A 19,538-nucleotide genomic window follows, 5' to 3' on the forward strand; every position below is an offset into this window, starting at 1 on the left:
TCTCCTGCCTAGCTAGTGACTGTTCAGCTTTTTATTAGACCAAACAGGTGCCTTAGGCACGCAAAATGAAACAAATATAGTATATCTTTACATCATTAAACAAATGCGGCACAAACAAGTACAATACACCTTCACATAGTTGAAGTTAATATTCCACAGCATAAACAAATGCAACACATGCTTCCTTCATTAAACTGGTATTCCACAATGAGAGTAGAGTAGACAGAACAACTGGGGGGATCAAAGGGCTTTGGAGAAGAGGGAAGACTTAATATTCATTTTTGTGCTACTTGGATGTGAAACCCTTCTGTCTCCCACGCCAATGCGCACTGAAATGATTAAAGCTGCTACATACACAAAACCCAAAACCCCAAGCACGTCTGAGGTCTATACACAAGCCATCCTGATAGCTATCACAGTTTAAAGGGTCTGCCTATGCTACTGCAAAGTAACCAAGGGAAGAGGTCTGGGATTCTTCTTGGCTTTGGACAACAGCAGTTGGGTTATTCTTCTGGAACAGACATTGCCCCTTGACTCTTGCCTGGCTGTTCAGAGATTCTCTGGTGATTCTCAAGGACTTAGGGACTAATAATGCTGAGGGATTTTGGGCCTGAAAGGGCTGACTAATCCACTGCTTCTGGGCTCCCATAAGCCGAGGTCTCAGGCCACGTCCCAGGCAGTTTGAGAGAACAGCTAAGCAACCTTCCTGCTTTCCCTTTGGGGGCCTAAAGAGGTATCACTAAAGCTTCCTTGATGATTTTGGCCAGGATGGATTTCCTTTTTGTCATACTGGCCCCAGTGTCACTCTGACGGGTCTTCCTCTCTGGACAGCAGCAGCAACACAAGCCACACCATGGGTGAAATCAGCCAAGATGCTGTGGAGAGATACCTGGAAGAGAACCCTCAGTTTGCCAAGAAGTATTTTGACAAGAAGCTTCGGGTGGAGGCGCTGGGGCCGATCTTCCAAAACAGCCATCCAGGGGTTCAAGCCAGCATGTCTCTCCCTGAGATGGCGCAGGTGGAGGAGTCAGCCCTGTGCCTGGAGCTACTGCGGCAGATGCAGGACGAGGCAGGCAGTGCCGAGCAGGTGGCTCACAGGGCCCTGCAAAGGCTGGCTCAGCTCCTCCAGGCTGACCGCTGCAGTATGTTCGCATGCCGAGCCAGAAATGGTACACCCGAAGTGGCCTCCAGGCTGCTGGACATCACCCCAACTTCTAAGTTTGAGGACAACCTGGTGGCCCCTGACAGAGAAGTTGTGTTTCCGTTGGACATTGGGATAGTTGGCTGGGTCGCTCATGCGAAGAAAGCCGTTAATGTCTCAGATGTGAGAAAGGTAGGTGGCCCTTCCTGCAGTAGGGCAGAGGTCTTGTCACAGACCTAGCCAGACTACAGTTAACAAAATACAAGGTGCCCGTCGAAGCTAGGTTTTAGAGGAGCGGTGAATACAGTTTTTATTGTAAGTGTGAGTCTTGAAGTGTTTTTGTTTGTTTTCGCTTTTTTAAAATCAGGTGCTCCTGGCTGGCTAGGTCTAGTATGTTCCTCATCTTCTCCCCATTTCCTCCATTGCTTTGGGAACTACCATTGTGCCAAGCCCACTAGGAGATTAGCCAGCACATCAAAGTCTAGTACAGGGAACCGTTCCCAGGCCTCTCGGTCACAACCCTTGGAGGTTTCTCTACGATGAGCCTGCTAATACACAGATTCTTCCATCCATAGGTCCACGGTGCAAAAAAGAAAGCGTTTCTCCTATTCAAAGTTTAAAATCTTTGACTTGAATCCTCACAAATGTGGATTTAAGGGATTCAGTGCCCATCCCCCACAACGGGGATGATCAGCTGCAAGTTCCAGTGGTCACAAATTCCAATTATATAAGGAGGGAGGCCTTTGCACCCTGCTAATGACCAAGACATCACTGTCCTAAGACAAGGCATTGCTATGCTCCTTATGGACACAGAAAAATCATCTCTTTCTTCTGACCACTGGCACACATGGTCGGTCGTTTAGAAAAGCATTATAAAACGCTAATCACCCATAATCCCTCACTGGGAAGCACCCAGAGTGCTGGCCTGCGGTTTCTGCCATCTTCCACACACACATCCGTCCCATTACTGTGACTTACTGTTAACAGACGGGGACACCCCTGTTCTGAAGGAGGGGAGATGAGTCAGAGGGCAGCCCCTGAAGTGCCTTCTGTTCAGGGTTCATAAACCGACTCGTGACTAAGGGCAGCTGAAAGGTTGGAGATAATCTCCAAATACCTCCTGAAGCTGATTACAGGAGGCTTACCCAGACAGTGAGGATCAGTGCGTCAAACATTAGCGCCATTCCGCAAACAACCGCAGGACACTCCTCAGGTCCAAGGGTTGATTTGTCTAAAGACTGCAACTCTTGACCCCAGCTAACAGGCTATGTCCTGATGTTTTTGAATGAGAATATACTTCTTCACATCTCCAAAATTATAGACATCAAACTTCAGAATCTGATGTGTGCCGTTTATTTATTTTTTTTCTAAGGAGAATTGGGCAAAATGATTTCTGGTAGGGAGGAGATAACAGCAAGAATGCATCCTAGCCTGTCTTGTCCCTGGAGCGTCGCAATAAGGGTGACGGACTCGGGGAAAGCTTATCCCTGTTTCCCTCAGCACTCCTGGTATTCAGAGTCAGATGGAGAGGCACGCCGTGTAGAAGCTGGAGAAGCTGAGCTCAGCGGGAGTGGGAGGCTCTTTTCTCTCCAGTGGTCTACTAGAGTAGTCAACTTGAGCTCTCCGTGAAATCAGATTAATAGTGCCTGTGCTTGCGACTCCCAACAGACCAATCACAGTAGATACTCAGTCTGGGCCGTGGGCTCCCCAGGTGGTTCTGATCCACGGCCAGTGCTTTATACACAGGTCTGTCGGGTGAGCAGATGCAGGAGGACAAAGAGAACTTCCTCAACTGTGGGCTATCTGAGCAGGGAAGGCTTGGTGAATCTTTAGCCCAGCCCTCTCCTCTGTCACATGGGAAGTTGGAGGTCACAGAACAGTGTTTGCCCCAGAGTCCTTGGTAGATGTCAGTGAATGGGAAGAGCTGGGACGGAATCAAGGGCTCCTGACTCTGGCCAGCGCCCTACCACTGCTCTGCATCTTCGTAGTGTCCCGTGCTTTGGCCACTGCAGTAAAATCTGCAGCAAAGGAAGGTCGGAGCTGCAGTTTTTTGTTTGTTTGGTTTTGTTTTGTTTGCTTTGTTTTTGTTTAATTACTTATTTTTGTTGTTTTTATTGAGCTACACATTTTTCTCCACTCCCCTCTCCTCCTCCCCTCTCCCCTTCTACCTTTTTTTCATGACTTCCACGCTCCCAATTAATTCAGGAGATTTTGTCTTTTTCATCTTCCTATTTAGATCCATGAATGTCTCTCTCAGGGTTCTCTCTGTTGTCTGCTTTCTCTGGGCTTGTGGAAGCCAGAGTTTTAAGGGAACTCAGAATCACTCTTTACCTTTCTATCGCATTTGCCAGTTAGTAAAGAATTTTTACTTCTTAACCTTCTTTGATTTGTGTTAGTTTGTTTGCTTTTTGAGCCAAGGTTTCTCTGTGTAGCTGTCCTGGAACCAAGGCTCATAGACAAGACTGGCCTTGAACTCACTTGTCTCTGCCTCCTGAGTGCTGGGATTAAAAACGTGTACCACCACCTTATTTGATTTTTGACAAGGACCCTTTACAGATGCCATGGCCCATGACGACGTTTCCATCTCTGTAGTAAGAAGCCTTGAACTCACTTGTCTCTGCCTCCTGAGTGCTGGGATTAAAAACGTGTACCACCACCTTATTTGATTTTTGACAAGGACCCTTTACAGATGCCATGGCCCATGACGACGTTTCCATCTCTGTAGTAAGAAGCTGTTCCAGTCAGAAAGACAGGGTGTGAGGTCTGAAACAGTCGCCCAGGCCCTCAAGGCTTTCCTTTCTCAGCACAGCACTGATCACACACACCTCTCATTGGGGTAGCAGTGTGGACAAGGTGAGTGTGTAGGTGACGTCTAGACAAAGATGCAGAGCTGGTTGCTGCTGACCATGGAAGCCATGAAGGTGGTAACAGGGAAGTCATGACAGTGGCCTGGGATCAGATCCATGGCTGAGGTCTAGTCACTGTAATGAACTGAGTTTCCACCCCTGAGAAGGGAGACAACTAAATAAAATGATTGGCTCATAGTAGTTGCTCAGTTAACTACTACCTGAGGCTAGATAGCCCAAGGACTCTAGGTAAAACCATATACCACTGTCCTAAAAAACAAAACAAAATCCTAGGTCAGTGTTTACATTTCTGGTAGCATGCAGAATACCTTCCTGTACCAAAGATACTAGAACACAGGGATGGAGGCTCTATGTAGGCATCGGTTTGACATCTCGGTGTTCAGTGAGTTGTGTAGGTGTTGTTTTAGCAATGAGGCCCTGAGGGCGGTTTGTGGACAGCAACCTATGGTCTTGGGCCGACGCGTCTCATTCCCCTCGAGTGGGTGTTCTCTCTGAAATTGAAGAGCATATACTAAGTGCCTCCACAACCTGTTTCTCAAGTCCCTGACTTGGAGCACTTACTCTCCAAACTCGGCCATCAAGTATTGCCATGTGTCAGCATTACCTGCTGCTGGTGCTGTAGGAGTTTATGTCCAAGGAGATCCATTTCTTTCTCTTCTCTCAAAGGAAATAAAGTGTGACAGGAAAGACCTTAGCTTGAGGAAACCTTTGGAGAACTGGCGAGCTCTGGCAGTGGTAAGGGGATCAAACAATCCAAGGGGGCAAGAATTTTAATGTGCCAGACACGATGACACATGCCTACAATCCCAGCACTTGGAAGGCAGAGGCAGGAGGAGCTCTCTGAGTTCAAGACCAGCCTGGTCTACATAACAAGTTCTAGGACAGTTCAGTTCAGGGCTACATAGTGAGACCTGTCTTGAGAAACATTAATCAATCAATAAATAAAATAAAAACAAAAACAGTACACAGCATCCCTAAACTTATGGGACACAATGAAGGCAGTTCTAAGAGGCAAGTGCACAGCACTAATTGCCTAATAAAAAAATTGGAGAAATCTCATATTAGTAACCTAGCAGCACACCTGGCAGCTCTAGAACAAAAAGAAGAAATCATACCCAAAATAGGAAGAAATAATCAACTGTTTATTGAAATCAGTAAAATAGAAACAAACAAATTAATTAAAAACCAATAGAAAGACAATGAAACTGAGAGTTAGTCCTTTGAGAAAATCAAGAACCATCAGCCTTGGGCAGGCAGCCTTCTTTCCAACCAGTCTGGACAGAACCTAAGCATTCAGTGACCAGCTTCCCCAGTAGGAAAAGAAACAGCATGGGGGGCATATCTCAGCTTCCTGTTGTTAAAAGATTTCCTCCTTTTAACTTGGTCTCAACCATCAAGAATCACTGACCCTTTTATTGACCAAGTACACCTGGTCCCCAAATTCCTGCTCATACAATTGCTATGGAATAAAATGACCCCCGATGACATTCTGCTGTACTCAAAGATCGGCGCCTTGTTCAGCTATCATAGAGAAGCTTCCTCCTGCAGCAGATAGGAACAAATACAGAAACCCACAGCCCGATGTCATGAAGGGAATTCCAGACTCTGAAACAGTTCTGAGAGGGATGCCTTGATTAAATTCCCCCCCCCCGGTCCCCCTCCCAGGGCTGAAGAGTACCTGAAGAAGAGGAGGTCAGGAAAAGTGCAAGAGCCAGAGGGCTTGGAGGACAAAGAAATCAAGGCCCTCTAAGCCAACAAGATGAATGCGCGTATGAACGCACAGTGGCTGAGGGAGCATGCGCAAAGCATGCGCAGGGCCTGCGTGGGGCTGTAGCGCATGGGGCTCTCCCGCTGAATGGAGAAAAGCACACATCTCTCAGCCTGAAGTTATCTCCAATTGATAACTACTTGCAAATGAAAATTTCGTTTTCTCCCATGGAGTCTTTTGAGGGAAGTGAATAGCTCTTAGGGGCAGCCTGCATGTCCAGTAGTACATGGCCAACAGGAAATGAATACAATGGCATCTTTGGAGCTTCCTTTTCTTATAATGTTGTGTCAGGGCTTTCCCTCAATTTAAAAATTTTATCTTATTTTATTTGATATGTTTTTGCATTTTGTCTCTTTTAACCTTACAGGTTCTTTGCATGCACATTTTGGCTTCCAGTTTAGTGTTTTAATGGGTTTCCTGAGTGTGTGAACGAGGGGTCTCTGTTTCTTGCGCCTTCTCTTTATCTGTTTTGTTCTATCCTGATGTGCTGGGTTTTGTTCTAACTTACTATATTATACTGTATCCCTTAGAAGCCCATTTGTTTTCAGAAGAGACAGAAAGGGGGTGGATCCGGACTGGAGGGGCGGTGGGCAGAAACTGGGAGGGGAAACCATATGCAAGGAACATTATTTAGGAAAAAATATTTTCAAAAAAAAAAAAAGGAAAAGAAAGTTTAACATTTCATAATCGAATCTGCACAAATAATTTCATGCAACCTGTTTTTCCAGCCAAAGGGGTCTTTGCTCTGGAAATCCATCTCATAAAAGCAAGAACAGAATGACTGGTGTGGTCTTGCTTGCAGACTGCTCAGGAAAGGACAGTCACAGGGCGTGTCGTCTAGGATCTAAGTGGAGTCCACAGCCACAGGCTTCACTCTGGAGGACAGGCCCTAAGACGATGTTAAGTGATTCAAATGTCACATAAAGTTAGACAAGTAAATAGAAAATAGAGACATCTTTGTCCAGTCACAGAGAAAGGTCTGGAAGGCACTACAATCTTCCTTACGTGGGAGAAGTTAGGAGCTTCTTGAGCAGTGGTTCTCAGCCCCCCCCCTAAAGCTGTGGCCCTTTAATACAGTTCTTCATGGTATAATGACCCCAACCATAAAATTATTTTCATTGCTACTTCATAACTGTAATTTTGCTACTGTTATATATCGTAACGCAAGTATTTTCGGAGATGGAGGTTTGTCAAGGGGGTTGGGACTCACAGGTTGAGAACCAGGGGCCTTGAGGGATTACTGATTTTTTTCTTATGCTTTGTTAGAGGGGTTGGTGGTTTCACCTGTACAGTTTGCATTAGCAGTCCTGGTGTCCAGCACACTTCCCCTCCCTGCTCACACGGCTATAACCTGGTGACTTCCTTTTCATCTTCCTAGCGCCTCACTTTCCACCAGGTTGTGACATCACCTCCTTCCTCCTAGTCCTACCTCTGCCTGATCCAGATAAGTTACTGCTTGGGTGGGAAATGAACATTCCAACATGGACAGTTTCGTTACACGCTGATTAAAGAATGGCATGGGGCAGGGGCTGAGGGCGGGACTACTGGACTAGAGTTCCTGCCATCTGTTCCTAGGATTCTAGAGAGTGTCTTAGAGCTAGCTACCACTCTCTAATTCTGTCCTATTTTGGCAAGTTCATGAACGTTTTTCATTTTTTTCCAGAACAGTCATTTTTCTGACTTTATGGATAAGCAAACTGGGTATGTCACCAAGAACCTGTTGGCAAGCCCGATTGTGATGGGAAAGGAGGTCCTTGCTGTGGTCATGGTGGTAAACAAAACCAACGCTCCTGAGTTTTCCAAACAGGATGAGGAGGTAATGCTAACCCAGAGTTCACCAGACACGCACAGGAAGTGACTTGTACACCCGAAAGACGCGATCCCAACTATAACTTGTTCCTCTCTGTGGCCTGTAGATCTTTTCCAAGTACCTCAGCTTTGTTGCTATCGCCCTAAGGATGCAGCACACCAGCTACTTGTATACTGTGGAGTCCCGGAGAAGCCAGGTAAGGGGACAATAGCAGTAATTGTCCCGTGCCTTCCCTCCCAGCCTTCAGCCTCCATGTGTGTGACAACCGACTGAGCTTGTTCAGTCTATGTCCTCGTTGCCTGTGTATTCTGCACCTAGGATGTGGTGGTGATTATAGTACCCACCTCGTATGGCTGGGGTGACTGTTAAATTGTCGCTAGTTTCCACTTAAAGCTCTTAGTTCACTGTAGGAAAAGAATCATTTATTTGTGGCTACCAGTTCCATGAGATAGAGGGGCAAAGAGGAATATCCGTAGCCAGGATTCTCAGTCCCTCATCCATGTCATACAGAAGTGGGCCTTGAGATGAGTGCGTGTAAGGTCTCTCCCTACTCCATTGTTCCAGGTTAGGCTAACTCTGACTAGCTAAGGACCAAGGGAGGAGTTCACAGGTCCAATGGCAAACCACTGATACTGGACCCTTTGCAAACGTTGAGAGCATTTGTTCTTTGTGCTGGACTGATCACGTGTCCTCCCCTTTCATAAGCCCATGGCTTGGCAAAGGTCATAGGTTTATGACCCATGATTATACATAACTCCACTTAGCCCACGATGGAGGTTCAACATAAAACTGCAGTTTCTTGTGTGTTCATTTTTGAACACACCTCTTGGGTTTTTTGTTTTGTTTTTTTGACTAATATTCTTTCTGTGTGTCTGTTTCTTTCCCTCCCCTCTCTCATTTTGTTCTGTTTTCTTTTTAATGCTCACTTTCAGATCCTTATGTGGTCAGCCAATAAAGTGTTCGAAGAGCTCACCGATGTTGAGCGGCAGTTCCATAAAGCACTGTACACCATCAGAACATACTTGAACTGCGAGCGCTACTCCATTGGTCTCCTGGACATGACCAAGGAGAAGGTTTCCTCTTCCATATGCCTCACCTCCCCTTGGGTCACCTAAAGAATGCATACCAAAATGAAACCTGGTTCACTGACAAACAGATATGCAGATACCCAGCTCTGACCAAGAGCAAGAGCTAGGGCTACAAAGGCACAGCCCAGGGGCTAATGCGAGCAGCAAGGAGCAAAGGGACACAGGATTCAAATTTGGCTTATCTGTCTCACACCTGTGTCCATCACCAGCAAGTCTCTGGTTTTGATTATTAGTCTTTCATTTTAGACTAGTTTTGTGCTTATAATAAATGGAGCAGAAAGTACAGAATTCCGTATGTTGTACATGGAATTCTTTGAACCATATGCCAGTGTTTGGTGTATACTGTTCATTTAATCCTCACAGCAAACTGAAGTTGGGCTGTCCCCATTTTACAGACAAATCAAAGATAAGCCATAGTCACAGGTTCATGAGCAATATTGCGGAGAATTAGGGTTTTCTCTCGAGTCTAAAATTCTAGAATGATAGAGAGTAACATGAAGTGTGTGAGCATGTTAATTTGGGCAAAGTAAGGTGAATCATGGGCTAGCTTGTTTAATAATGGTTAACTATGATTGCCTCCAGGAATTTTATGATGAGTGGCCAATCAAGCTTGGAGAAGTTGAGCCTTACAAAGGACCAAAGACTCCAGACGGCAGGGTAAATGCGAACATCTCCTTTAGTGCTGTCTGGGTATGGTGCCAAGAAACTGAAGTGCACTGAGGAAAGAAACTTCACCGGGACTCTGCCAAGCACAGTCCTGCACAGCAGGGTGGACCCGAACATTTCATTAAGCTCTTGCTTTCCTTTTCCCCAAACCCCAAACTTGGCCCGTGGGTCTGCGGTTCTCCGCATGAGGCAGGCATCAGAGCCACTGGCACAAGGTTGCTTGTTTGCTTTGTTTTTTTGAGACAGGGTTTCTCTGTGTAACAGTCCTGACTGTCCTGGAACTCACTTTGTAGGCCAGGCTGGTCTTGAACTCAGAAAGATCTGCTTGCCTCTGCCTCCAGAGTGCTGGCATTAAAGGCATGCCCCCCCAACACCTGGCAACACAATATTTGAAGAAGTCCATGGGCTCTTTTTCAGCCATGCGGTATGGGGAGCACTGGGGGCTGGGTTAGGCTTACTGCCACACTCAGCTGCAAGCTTCGTGGAGGCAGGAAGTGCATTCCCTTCACCACCATACACTCTGCTCATGTTGAGCAGAAGTTGATTGTTTTGCTGGGCCTCATCGGCCCCAGGTCCTCCCAGCAGTGACCTCTCTTGTGGAGGGCCTGCTGAGATGAGCGGGGAGAGAAGGGCCGTGTGCTCAGGGCATGATCCATGTCTGCCTGCAGTTGATAAAGTCCTTAATGTCAGCTACACCTGGACAGCAAAGAAGCAACCCGTTCAAAGGAAAGACAGAGTCCTTGGTGGTTTGGTTATCAGAGTCCCCCTCAAAGCTCTTGGGTAAATTCAGCATTTTAAAATGACATGGAGCCCACTCTTAGTGTGGGTATGCAGTCAGTACTGCCTCTTGTCTGATTACAAGCCTGTAACTAATATATGATTCGTTTAGTAGCTTACGTTATACAGAAAACTGTGGCTAGGAAATCAGGTGCTATTTACATGAATTTTAAAGCCCACATCCTCCAGTGAAGACTATTTTCTTCGGGAACTGATGTTGTGCCCACGATCTCCTTCCCTCCTAGGAAATCATCTTTTATAAAGTCATCGATTACATTTTACACGGAAAAGAAGAGATCAACGTGATTCCGTGCGTGTTTCCCTGAAGTAGCCATGGGAGTGGCCGCTGGGTTTTCCTACCTGATCATTTCCATTCATGCCAATGACTTTTTTAATCTTCTCCAAGGTCCCCTCCTGCAGACCATTGGACGCTCCTTAGTGGACTGCCAACATATGTTGCCGAAAATGGATTCGTAAGTCACTAGACAAACTTCAATACAAAATAACAGCCTGAGAAACACTTAGTAGTTACAAGGTAAATGCAATGGTTGAACCAAGCACTCACGAGATAACAGTGAGATGACCACTTTCTTTGGCACAGGAGAAAGGAAAGGAAGCTGGGAAAGACAATCTAAGTTAACCAGGACATTCTTATTCTGAAGAAACACAATTTTCAGACATCTGCTTAAAGCTGGGGATATTAAGTCAGTGGCTGTGCCTCACGATCGGTTCAAGTCCATCTCAAGTGCTCGGCTGTCTTAGTATGACTATGATCATTTTCTCTGAGACCTCACAGCAAAGGTTGAGACACATGTCCATTACAGAAAGGTTAGAAGAGTAGATTGATAGACATCATCAAGCCACACTCGGAGGTCAGCAGTCTGTGAAATAATGTCAGACATTCAGATTGGATCATGAAATTACAATGGCACCAAAGAGTCCTCGAAGTTCTTAAATTATCAAAACTCAGGGAAACAGTAAGGTGGAGTGTAGGGGGAGTGTGTGCCTATAACCCCAGCAGTGAGGAGGCTGAGGCGAGAGAATGGCTAACCCCACGCAATGCAGAGCTGCAGAGAGAAATCCAGACTCACACAAAGAAACAAGAACACGATAAACCCCGAAAGTAAACATGCACCAAAAATAAACAAAAGCTTCGGAAGATTTCTGCATTTTCTTTGTAAGGCTAGCATAAAAAGAGTAGAGATATTTCATCTGCTCTTAGAAAGATCTGAGCCCCAGCAGTTTCCATGGCTCATGGAGCTTGCAGTGGTGGGGGAGATAATCCTTCAGACCTCACCCCAAACTGCCAGGTTTTGTAGGAATTGTGTGAGCAGGTAAATGTTGGCAGCCTACACCCTCTAGGTAGAAGTGTTTATACTAGATGAATAGTATACAATTTATACAACCCCGGGGTTCTCCCTGAACCCTAGCCAGGAGAACCAATCCCAGCAGCCCTCTTGGGAGATGACAATTTGAGTTTCATCCAGTGAATTTGAACAGAGCCCTAAACTTTTCGGGACTTCAATGTCCTCATCTTTGAAAGGAGAAGTCTGCTCCAACCATTACCATCCAGGCTTGAAGTGCTGTCAGTTCAAGTTGGACCTTGGTTGAAGTGAAAATACAGTCTTGAGATAAGACCTATTTGCGCAGGTACAGAAAATTCAGAGCAACTCAAAATGGATATGAAAAACGGTCTCCAAATTCTGGCTGTAAGAGGAGTCAGTTTCTCTAGGGAAATCTTACTTTGGAGCAACTGAAGCACTGCCCGGCCTTTTCCTCTTACCCCTCAGGCACCTTACTTTAGGGAAGCATAGACAGCAAGGCCAGGCCTGGCTCACACACACCTGTCTTAGCATGGCTGTCTTTCTGTTCACCTTTCTCTTTTGTTTGTGAAGAGGGGTTGTGTGGAGGTGGCACTGAATGTCAGTCAGTGATGCAGGAGAAGAGGAAGTGACAGCAGTGAGCCTAACCTAGGCTAGCTAGATGTGGCCTAACCTAGAGAGCGGGTGTTAACATGTTTACCAAGAGCTGCGTGGGAAACACTCCCAATATGCACTCCCTCGCCTCCCTCATGGGTTATGTGGCCCTAACCTCACCATGTTTCAGAAGCACTCTGTCCCTTCCTTCGCAGATCTGCAACATGCTGAATGCCCCTGCAGATGAGTACTTCACATTTCAGGTAAGGGCAGCCATGAGCCGGCCTGGTCCTTCAGGCAAGGCGAGTGCTCTCTTCTTCCTTATCCACAGAGTCTGCCTTTCTTGTGCCTTCATAGGGGGGCCCAACTAGCAAAGCTCTAGCTAGGCCAATGGCCTTCATGAAGCAGATTATTCGGTAAAGGAACAAGGGGTCTGAGAGAAGAAAAATAAGAGAAGATGGGAGTTTGTGTGTGTGTGTTTGTGTGTGTGTGTGCATGAGTGTGTGTCTGTATCTGTATGTCTGTGTGTGCATATGTGTTTGAAAGCAAGAGTGCACGCTGACACACTTCCACTCCCTCCCTTCCTTGGTTCTCTAGGGCCAACAACTGAGCTTGGTGCATGGCAAGCAATCTATAGCTCTTGTCTGCATGAATGATTGACTGGAGACATTGTATGGCCCAAAGCCAGCCCCATGGTGCCTTTCTCGGGAGCCCTTCCTACAGTGTACTGTTACTAGGATCTAAAAAAGAAAAAAAAAAATCTTACCAGGTTCTGGATTTTTACCTTCTTTTAATCAACATTCAGAAACCAACTTGTGGGAGAATCCACTTCCTCCACTTAGCACAGGGGAGCCCTCAGCCCCTCTGTATTTACTGTCTGGACTAACCACTTCTGCCCACTGTCACAGCTGGGTTTGAACGTTACCCCTTAGGGTTCATGTGTTGAAAGCTCAGTCCCCAAGCTCATGTACATACTATGTCTTGATGAGCGTGTTTGGAGGTGTGCAGATAGACCAGGGTGTAGCGAGAAGGCACACAGCCTTACCAGCTTCCAAAGAAAGGGAAGAGAGACTTAATCTGGCCCTTTCAGGGGCTCGTGTCCTGTAATGCTCTTTGCCGTGTTATGATTCAGTGAGCGGAGCCTCTGAGGTTATGGAGCTGGGCCCTTAGGCCTCTCAGTCTCTCAAACTAAATTGACTTTTTTTCTTAATAAATTACTCAGCCTGTAGTATTCCATTTCAGCAGTGGAAATGAGATCCCAGTGATAGGACTTTGGAGTTCATCTTCTTTCTAGCTTCATCGGATTCTCCAAAAGAACCTGCTCATCTTGGCTAGACCTTCCCGGTCCCTTTGGAAAGCCAGACAGATGAGATGGCTGTCCCAGAATGCTGCAGCCTCTCTTCTGTGCATGCTGGCACTCCATGCCCTGCATTCATAGACAGTAAAGCCCTGATCTGAGTCGGGAGGAGAGACTGCCCTCCCCAGGGACACTGCTAATGTTTGTCTTTCTCCGTACTATGGAGACACATGGAGTCCCATTGATTTCCCTAGGGTATGGGTGATCCTGCCACAGTAGCAAGCTAAACCCATCTTGGGAAAACCTGTCCACAGCTGTTTAGTTAAATGGAGGTTTCCCCGGCTCTGCCTGCCCATCCCTTTGCTTACCGAGGTGGAAACACACAAACACCATATGGTCCTGTTTCTTCTTGTCTCTCCCTTCCTGCACCCAGAACCTGCTCGTGATTGTGCTGAGCCCAGCCCTGGCCCCTAGGTCTATAGCAATTGTGTGCCAGGATAGAATACAAGTGAATGTCAGAGAGGGGAACAGCCAATGTTTTCGTGTCTGAACCTGGAGCAGCCTCTGGGGAATCAGCGAGATGGAGGTTATACAGCAGGTACCCACTGAGGTTTGAGGGGCCCTAGAGTCACACTGTGAAAAGAATGAGGGGACCTTGCTTTAGCATCAGGATTCCCTGGAATGGGGCAAAACTCCAGTCTGCAGTAACCTCCCAGAAATGCAGTATACTTCAGTGTGGTTTCCATGGAAACGAGCCTGTAGGAATCCCAATGGTTCAGGGCTGCTGTACCCTACAGTAACATTTGTTTCAAGGCCTGGCCTCCCAGATAGTGACTGATTGGCAGGCCCATCCTGGAAGGCAATCAGAATCCTCTAATGGGCAATATTGACCTAGGAAACCCCAACAGCCCTGTGTATTGTTCCAGAGCTGCACTGGGGTGATTTTACTCCTCCTTGGGTCCATCCTTTTCTCTGTAGCCTGGACCCTGTCTATCTAGCAGCTCTCTCCCCACATCCCCACAAGTGTGCCCTGTGTACCAGTCCCCAGAGCAGATGTGCGTTGGGGTGTCTGCCGTTCTCATCCTCGGAACACCAGCTTCCTTCTGCACTCTGCCTTCCCGTTCTTACCCTGCTTCTCACCCTCGACCCTGAGTCTCATTATTCCCTGTTGTACCTAAAAATGTTAAGTGGAAAAAAACCAAGCATTGAAAATGAGCTGTTTGGGGAGCAAACCAAGAGAGGCAGGGGTTCTCAAACTGTGTTTCCTGGAGATCAATGTATATGTTTCCTACAGTGTTGTAACCATAACAGACAGCAAACAACAACAAAGTACCACTTTGGAAACAATCTGATAAGTATGACCTTGTGGTTCTGAAGCCCAGAGTATAAAATGTTGCATACTGTACTAAAATCAAGATGTCAGAAGACGGTGTTCCTCTGGGAAGACGCTAGGAAAGAACCTGTGCCCTGACCTTCCCAGCTCTTGGCCCCTATGGGCTTCTGGGTTTCCATGGTTCATGGTCTCTTCCATCATCCACACCAGCAGTTGGCTCTCCAGACCCCGCTCTGCCGGATGGTCCTTCCCTGATTCTGACTTCACTGCTTTTAAGGGTCTCGGTTATTATAGGGGTCCTCCTGTAAAATCCAGGGTAGTTTCTGATTCTCAGTTAACTGATAAGTAACTATAATTTCATCTGTGAGGTCACACTCCCAGGAGCTGGAGATTAGGCATAGGCACCTTTGGCCAAGGAGTCTTCGTTCTATTTACGATCAGTGTTTCTTGAATTAGGCTAAGGGGTCCTTCCTTTAAAGAGACCCTTAACTCTGGGGTGGGGTGGGGGCAGTGATGGAGGAGTATATAGAATTGTCCCAGTTAGAAGTTTTTGTCCCCAAGTTAGATTTTTGTCTATCATTTTGCCGTCAAAATCTCTAACAGCAAAACAGACGAAGATGAACAAATAGCAAATGAACATTTACTAAAACACCCAGAAGCAGCCAGTAAAGCTTATTTTGGAAGATTTAAGATGGTACATGAAGGATGGGAATGTGGCTCCTAGGTAGTTTCCAAGGATGGACCCTTGAAAGCATTGTATATTGTGTTCTTTTTCCTAAAGCTTAAAGGTCCATACACTGAGGTTTAGTTTCTCTGCTTTTCACTCCCAGGACAATGACTGGTAATAAATGATAGACAAGTTATTTTATATATACTTAAAATATTAAATCTCTGTCCCATCATTTGGGAACTGGTTAGTGACCCAGAAGAAAATACCATAGGCAACAGAATCTTTAAAAAACGTTTTATTTTTATATATACTTAAAATTTTTAGTTACATGCTGTGGCAGGTTGAAATAAGCTGGCCCCAAAGGGCGTGGCGTTAGAAGTGTGGTGTTGGCGTAGGTGTGGTCTTGTTGGAGGAAGTGTGTCGCTGTAGAGGTGGGCTTTGAGGTCTTATATATGCTCAAGTGTCTCAGACCACTTCCTGTTGCCTGTGCAAGATGTAGAACCCTCAGCTCCTTCTCTAACACAATGTCTGCCTGCACACCACCATGCCACGCCATAGTGATAATGGACTAAACCTCTGAAACTGTAGGCCACCCCATTAAATGTTTTCCTCTACAAGAGTTGCCATGGTCACGGTGTCTCTTCACTGCAATAGAAACCCTGAGACACATGTATTCATGAAGGGTGGTGAGTGGGTGGGGTGACGTGTGTGTGTCTGTGGATGGGTTTGTGCCTTATCTTAGCTCTTATTCTAATTTTTCTCTTCATCTACATTTTGCCTCAGGGATTTTTACCTTCTTTCTTTCTGTATATCTTACTTTCCCGCTGTCTCTACATCTGGCTGTCTGGCTTCTACCTGGTTTCTTGCCCTGGGTGTGTCCCTTCTTTCTCTTCATTCCCTTCTCTCATTCCTCTCCAGACTAGACTTCTCCTCCTATATATTCTCTCTCCCTGCCAGTCCTACCTATCCCTCCCCTGCCTAGCTATTGGGCTAGCTCTTTATTAGACCAATCAGGTGCCTTAGGCAGACAAGGTGAAACAAATGCAACACATCTTTGCATAATTAAACAGATGCAGCAAAACAAAAGTAACACAGTTCAAGTAATATTCCAAGGCATAGACAAATGTAACACATCTTTGCCTGGTTAAAATTAATATTCCACAACACTGTGGTCCATGGGTCACATTTTGAGAAGCACTTCTGAAGCGATTTGTCTGCATCCCTCCCACTGGCATGGGAGCATCTTGACATAAGACCCATGGTTGACTCATAACTCTGGCAACTGGCCTGGGGCTTGCCTTGCCATTGGGTCTCACAGGTTTTCATAATCACAACATAGCATAACCTGAAAGTCTATCTTGATGGGTTAGATAGGAATTATACTAAGTACTTCAACAGAAAGATCCTAACATAAGAAATTAACTACACAAACATTGTAAGATGAAAACAGTGCAAAAAGCAGAGAGGTAACGTAAGGATAAGAAGCCCTTTTCATCCCCAGGGGTGCAGAGCAAAGGGGAAAGTTACAGTATCAGAACACAATTGCCCTAGTTCTGGTACATTTGAATGGACAGCCTAGAGTACTTATCCTAACCATGCTCTCATCCTAAGATTTACTTTAAAATAAGCTAAGTGGTGGTTGGGTAGTGGTCGTTGCAGGTCTAGTAGAAGGGTTTATTGTGGGATGGGATAGTTTAGTTGATTTTAATAGAAGTTGAAATTTTCCATAAGAGATAAATATACACATAATCACGAAGACACACATAAATCTCGGGAGACCCCAATAAGGACTATGATTGTATATTGTCTGTTTCTTGGTTTTTGGTACTGTACTGTGATTACAGAAGATGTTTCTATTGGTGGGAACTGAGTGAAGAGCTCATGGATTTCTCTGTACATTTCTTTTGGAACATCTTGTAAATCTATAGTTGTTTCAAAATTGAAAAGTGAAAATATTGAAGTAACTTAAATTCTCTTATTGTTTATAGAAAGGACCAGTAGATGAAACTGGCTGGGTCATTAAAAATGTCTTGTCCCTGCCTATCGTTAACAAGAAAGAAGACATTGTGGGAGTGGCTACATTTTACAACAGGAAGGATGGGAAGCCCTTTGATGAGCATGATGAGCACATCACCGAGGTAAACAGGAAAGATCAACAGAGCATCTGAGCATCACGAAATGACAGCAGCGGCATGGCTACTCCTTGGTTTGGAGTGACGTTCTGAAGAACATTTGAGACATGATCTCATTCTTGTGATCAAGATGCCGCTGTGTCATTTCTTTTCTGAGTTTCTACACTGCAAGCGTTTATGTTCGAGTATAAAGTTTCGATTTCACCCAAATTCTTTTCCAATCTTATAAAAACAGCAGAGACTATTTTTATCCCCCGCCCCTTCCTCTTCTATAATCTCTCCAATTCTTGGCCTCAGACGCCTGTCTAATTTTTAGATCCTACTTTATTTTACTCTGTTTGTAATTCCTTTCCTGCAGCAGAATATTCTGGAAGCATGGTGTATTGAAAAGAAAAGCTTAGTCAGCCTTACTGTCTGGGCAATAAATTCAGATGTTTTTTTTTCCTTCTGTTGATACAAGCAGCTGGGTTGGCAGCACAGATGGGGGAAAGTGTTTGTGAAGTCCCATCCTTTAGTCAAGGAACAACAGTAAATTGGTGGCTTCAGGAGAAGGCTCAGTTTTCTTCAGAAAAGAGCCTCTGGGAAGCTACTCATGCTCCAGTAAGGGTCCCACACCCATGCACATACAGACGGCACTAAGTGGATCCAGTGGTTTAAGCACATGAAGTTGAGAGGCAGAAATGGTGGTGGAGCGAGCGATAGGTGAAGAATTGGAAAGATAATAAAGGTGAATTTAATTAAAACACATTATACGCACACATGCAATTCTCAGGTAATAGTTAAAATAATAAAAGTAACTTTAAAAACGAACTAGGTTGTCGCGGTGGAAGGGAGATCGCTATGGGAAAGTGTGCACACTGTGCACAGAGCAAGTTTGCCTCAGCTATAGAGGACCTGAGCCACTGTTTCTTACACTTCAGACTTTAACCCAGTTTCTTGGATGGTCTCTCCTAAACACTGACACCTATGAGAGACTGAACAAACTGGAAAGCCGGAAGGACCTTGCCCAGGAAATGATCATGAGCCGCACAAAAGCCACCCCCGATGAAATAGGCTCTATTTTGGTAAGTGGGGCATCCAGTCCTAGATGGCATTTAAGCTCAGCTTCTGGAAATCGCCTAGTGACTGGGGAGTCAGACTTAGTTCTGGGATAAGGAGAGGGGAACACAGTAAGGTGGGGGAGGAGCTCCGTCAGCCAATGAGCGAGGTTTCCTGGAAATCCAGACTGCAGCGTTCCAATAGCACTTTGTGAAAAACAGCTCCTGGGTGTGTAGGAGCAGAAGCAGTGACACCAAGATTTGAGTATACTAGTGAGGGAAGCAATATTTTGAAGAAGAGTAATGTATCTGTCAGTCATTCTTCTCCAGTGCTGTGTAACAACCGCTGTATCATCTCGGTGACCTACATTAGTAGGCACCTATGTTTTATTTACATAGCTGTGGGTTGAGCAGGCTCTGGCTGACCTTGGTGACCAAGCTGTGAGTCTGGTTTGCTCTATGGCCTCTCATCTTTTGTGGACCAGCAGCAACCTGGTGACTTAAACTCTTTGCTCACATGGCGGTCTCTAAAAGTCTCACTGAAAAAAATCTCACCAAGTGGCAGGATCAAGTCCATTGCCTTCTGATGAGGGAGCCACTGGATTTTTGCTGGCAATGTTCTAATTACCACAAAAGGAAGGGGAGACCACATCACATAAGCACTTTTTGTTGTTGTTATTGTTTTGGTTTTTCGAGACAGGGTTTCTTTGTGTAGCTCTAGCTGTCCTGGGTCTATCTCTGTAGACCAGGCTCCAACTCACAGAGATTCACCTGCCTCTGCCTCTTGAGTGCTGGGATTAAAGGCAAATGCCACCACCGCCCAACCACATAATTGCTTTTATTTCTTGCTTTTTTCTAGTCTTTTGAGTGTGTATATAGGTGTAGTATAGTGTGGGGTATTTGGTTTTGTTTTGCTGGGGTCATTGGGAGTTAAAAGATATTTCACTAAAGCGTTAAGATGATAAAAATGGCAACACATGCATGAATTAAGTGAAACTGCTATTGGCAATTGAGAGAGAGTGAGGGGGGGAGGGAG

General features: G+C 45.6%; 1 protein-coding gene across 2 annotated transcripts in view; it reads left to right on the forward strand.

Annotated features, from left to right (window-relative positions):
- Nucleotides 1–853: 853 nt before the first annotated feature.
- The window catches only part of Pde6c (phosphodiesterase 6C), a 39,159-nt gene continuing 20,474 nt past the window's right edge, over nucleotides 854–19,538 (forward strand). For both annotated transcript variants that reach the window (XM_005352203.3, XM_005352204.3), the window contains exons 1-10: nucleotides 854–1,333; nucleotides 7,440–7,592; nucleotides 7,693–7,782; nucleotides 8,519–8,659; nucleotides 9,257–9,331; nucleotides 10,363–10,427; nucleotides 10,524–10,590; nucleotides 12,249–12,296; nucleotides 17,322–17,471; nucleotides 18,386–18,529. In XM_005352203.3, coding sequence (XP_005352260.1) covers nucleotides 854–1,333; nucleotides 7,440–7,592; nucleotides 7,693–7,782; nucleotides 8,519–8,659; nucleotides 9,257–9,331; nucleotides 10,363–10,427; nucleotides 10,524–10,590; nucleotides 12,249–12,296; nucleotides 17,322–17,471; nucleotides 18,386–18,529 — 1,413 coding nt within the window. The remainder of the gene's footprint in view (nucleotides 1,334–7,439; nucleotides 7,593–7,692; nucleotides 7,783–8,518; nucleotides 8,660–9,256; nucleotides 9,332–10,362; nucleotides 10,428–10,523; nucleotides 10,591–12,248; nucleotides 12,297–17,321; nucleotides 17,472–18,385; nucleotides 18,530–19,538) is intronic.

Source organism: Microtus ochrogaster, chromosome 8, assembly GCF_000317375.1.
Source record: "Microtus ochrogaster isolate Prairie Vole_2 chromosome 8, MicOch1.0, whole genome shotgun sequence".
Lineage (NCBI taxonomy): Eukaryota > Metazoa > Chordata > Mammalia > Rodentia > Cricetidae > Microtus > Microtus ochrogaster.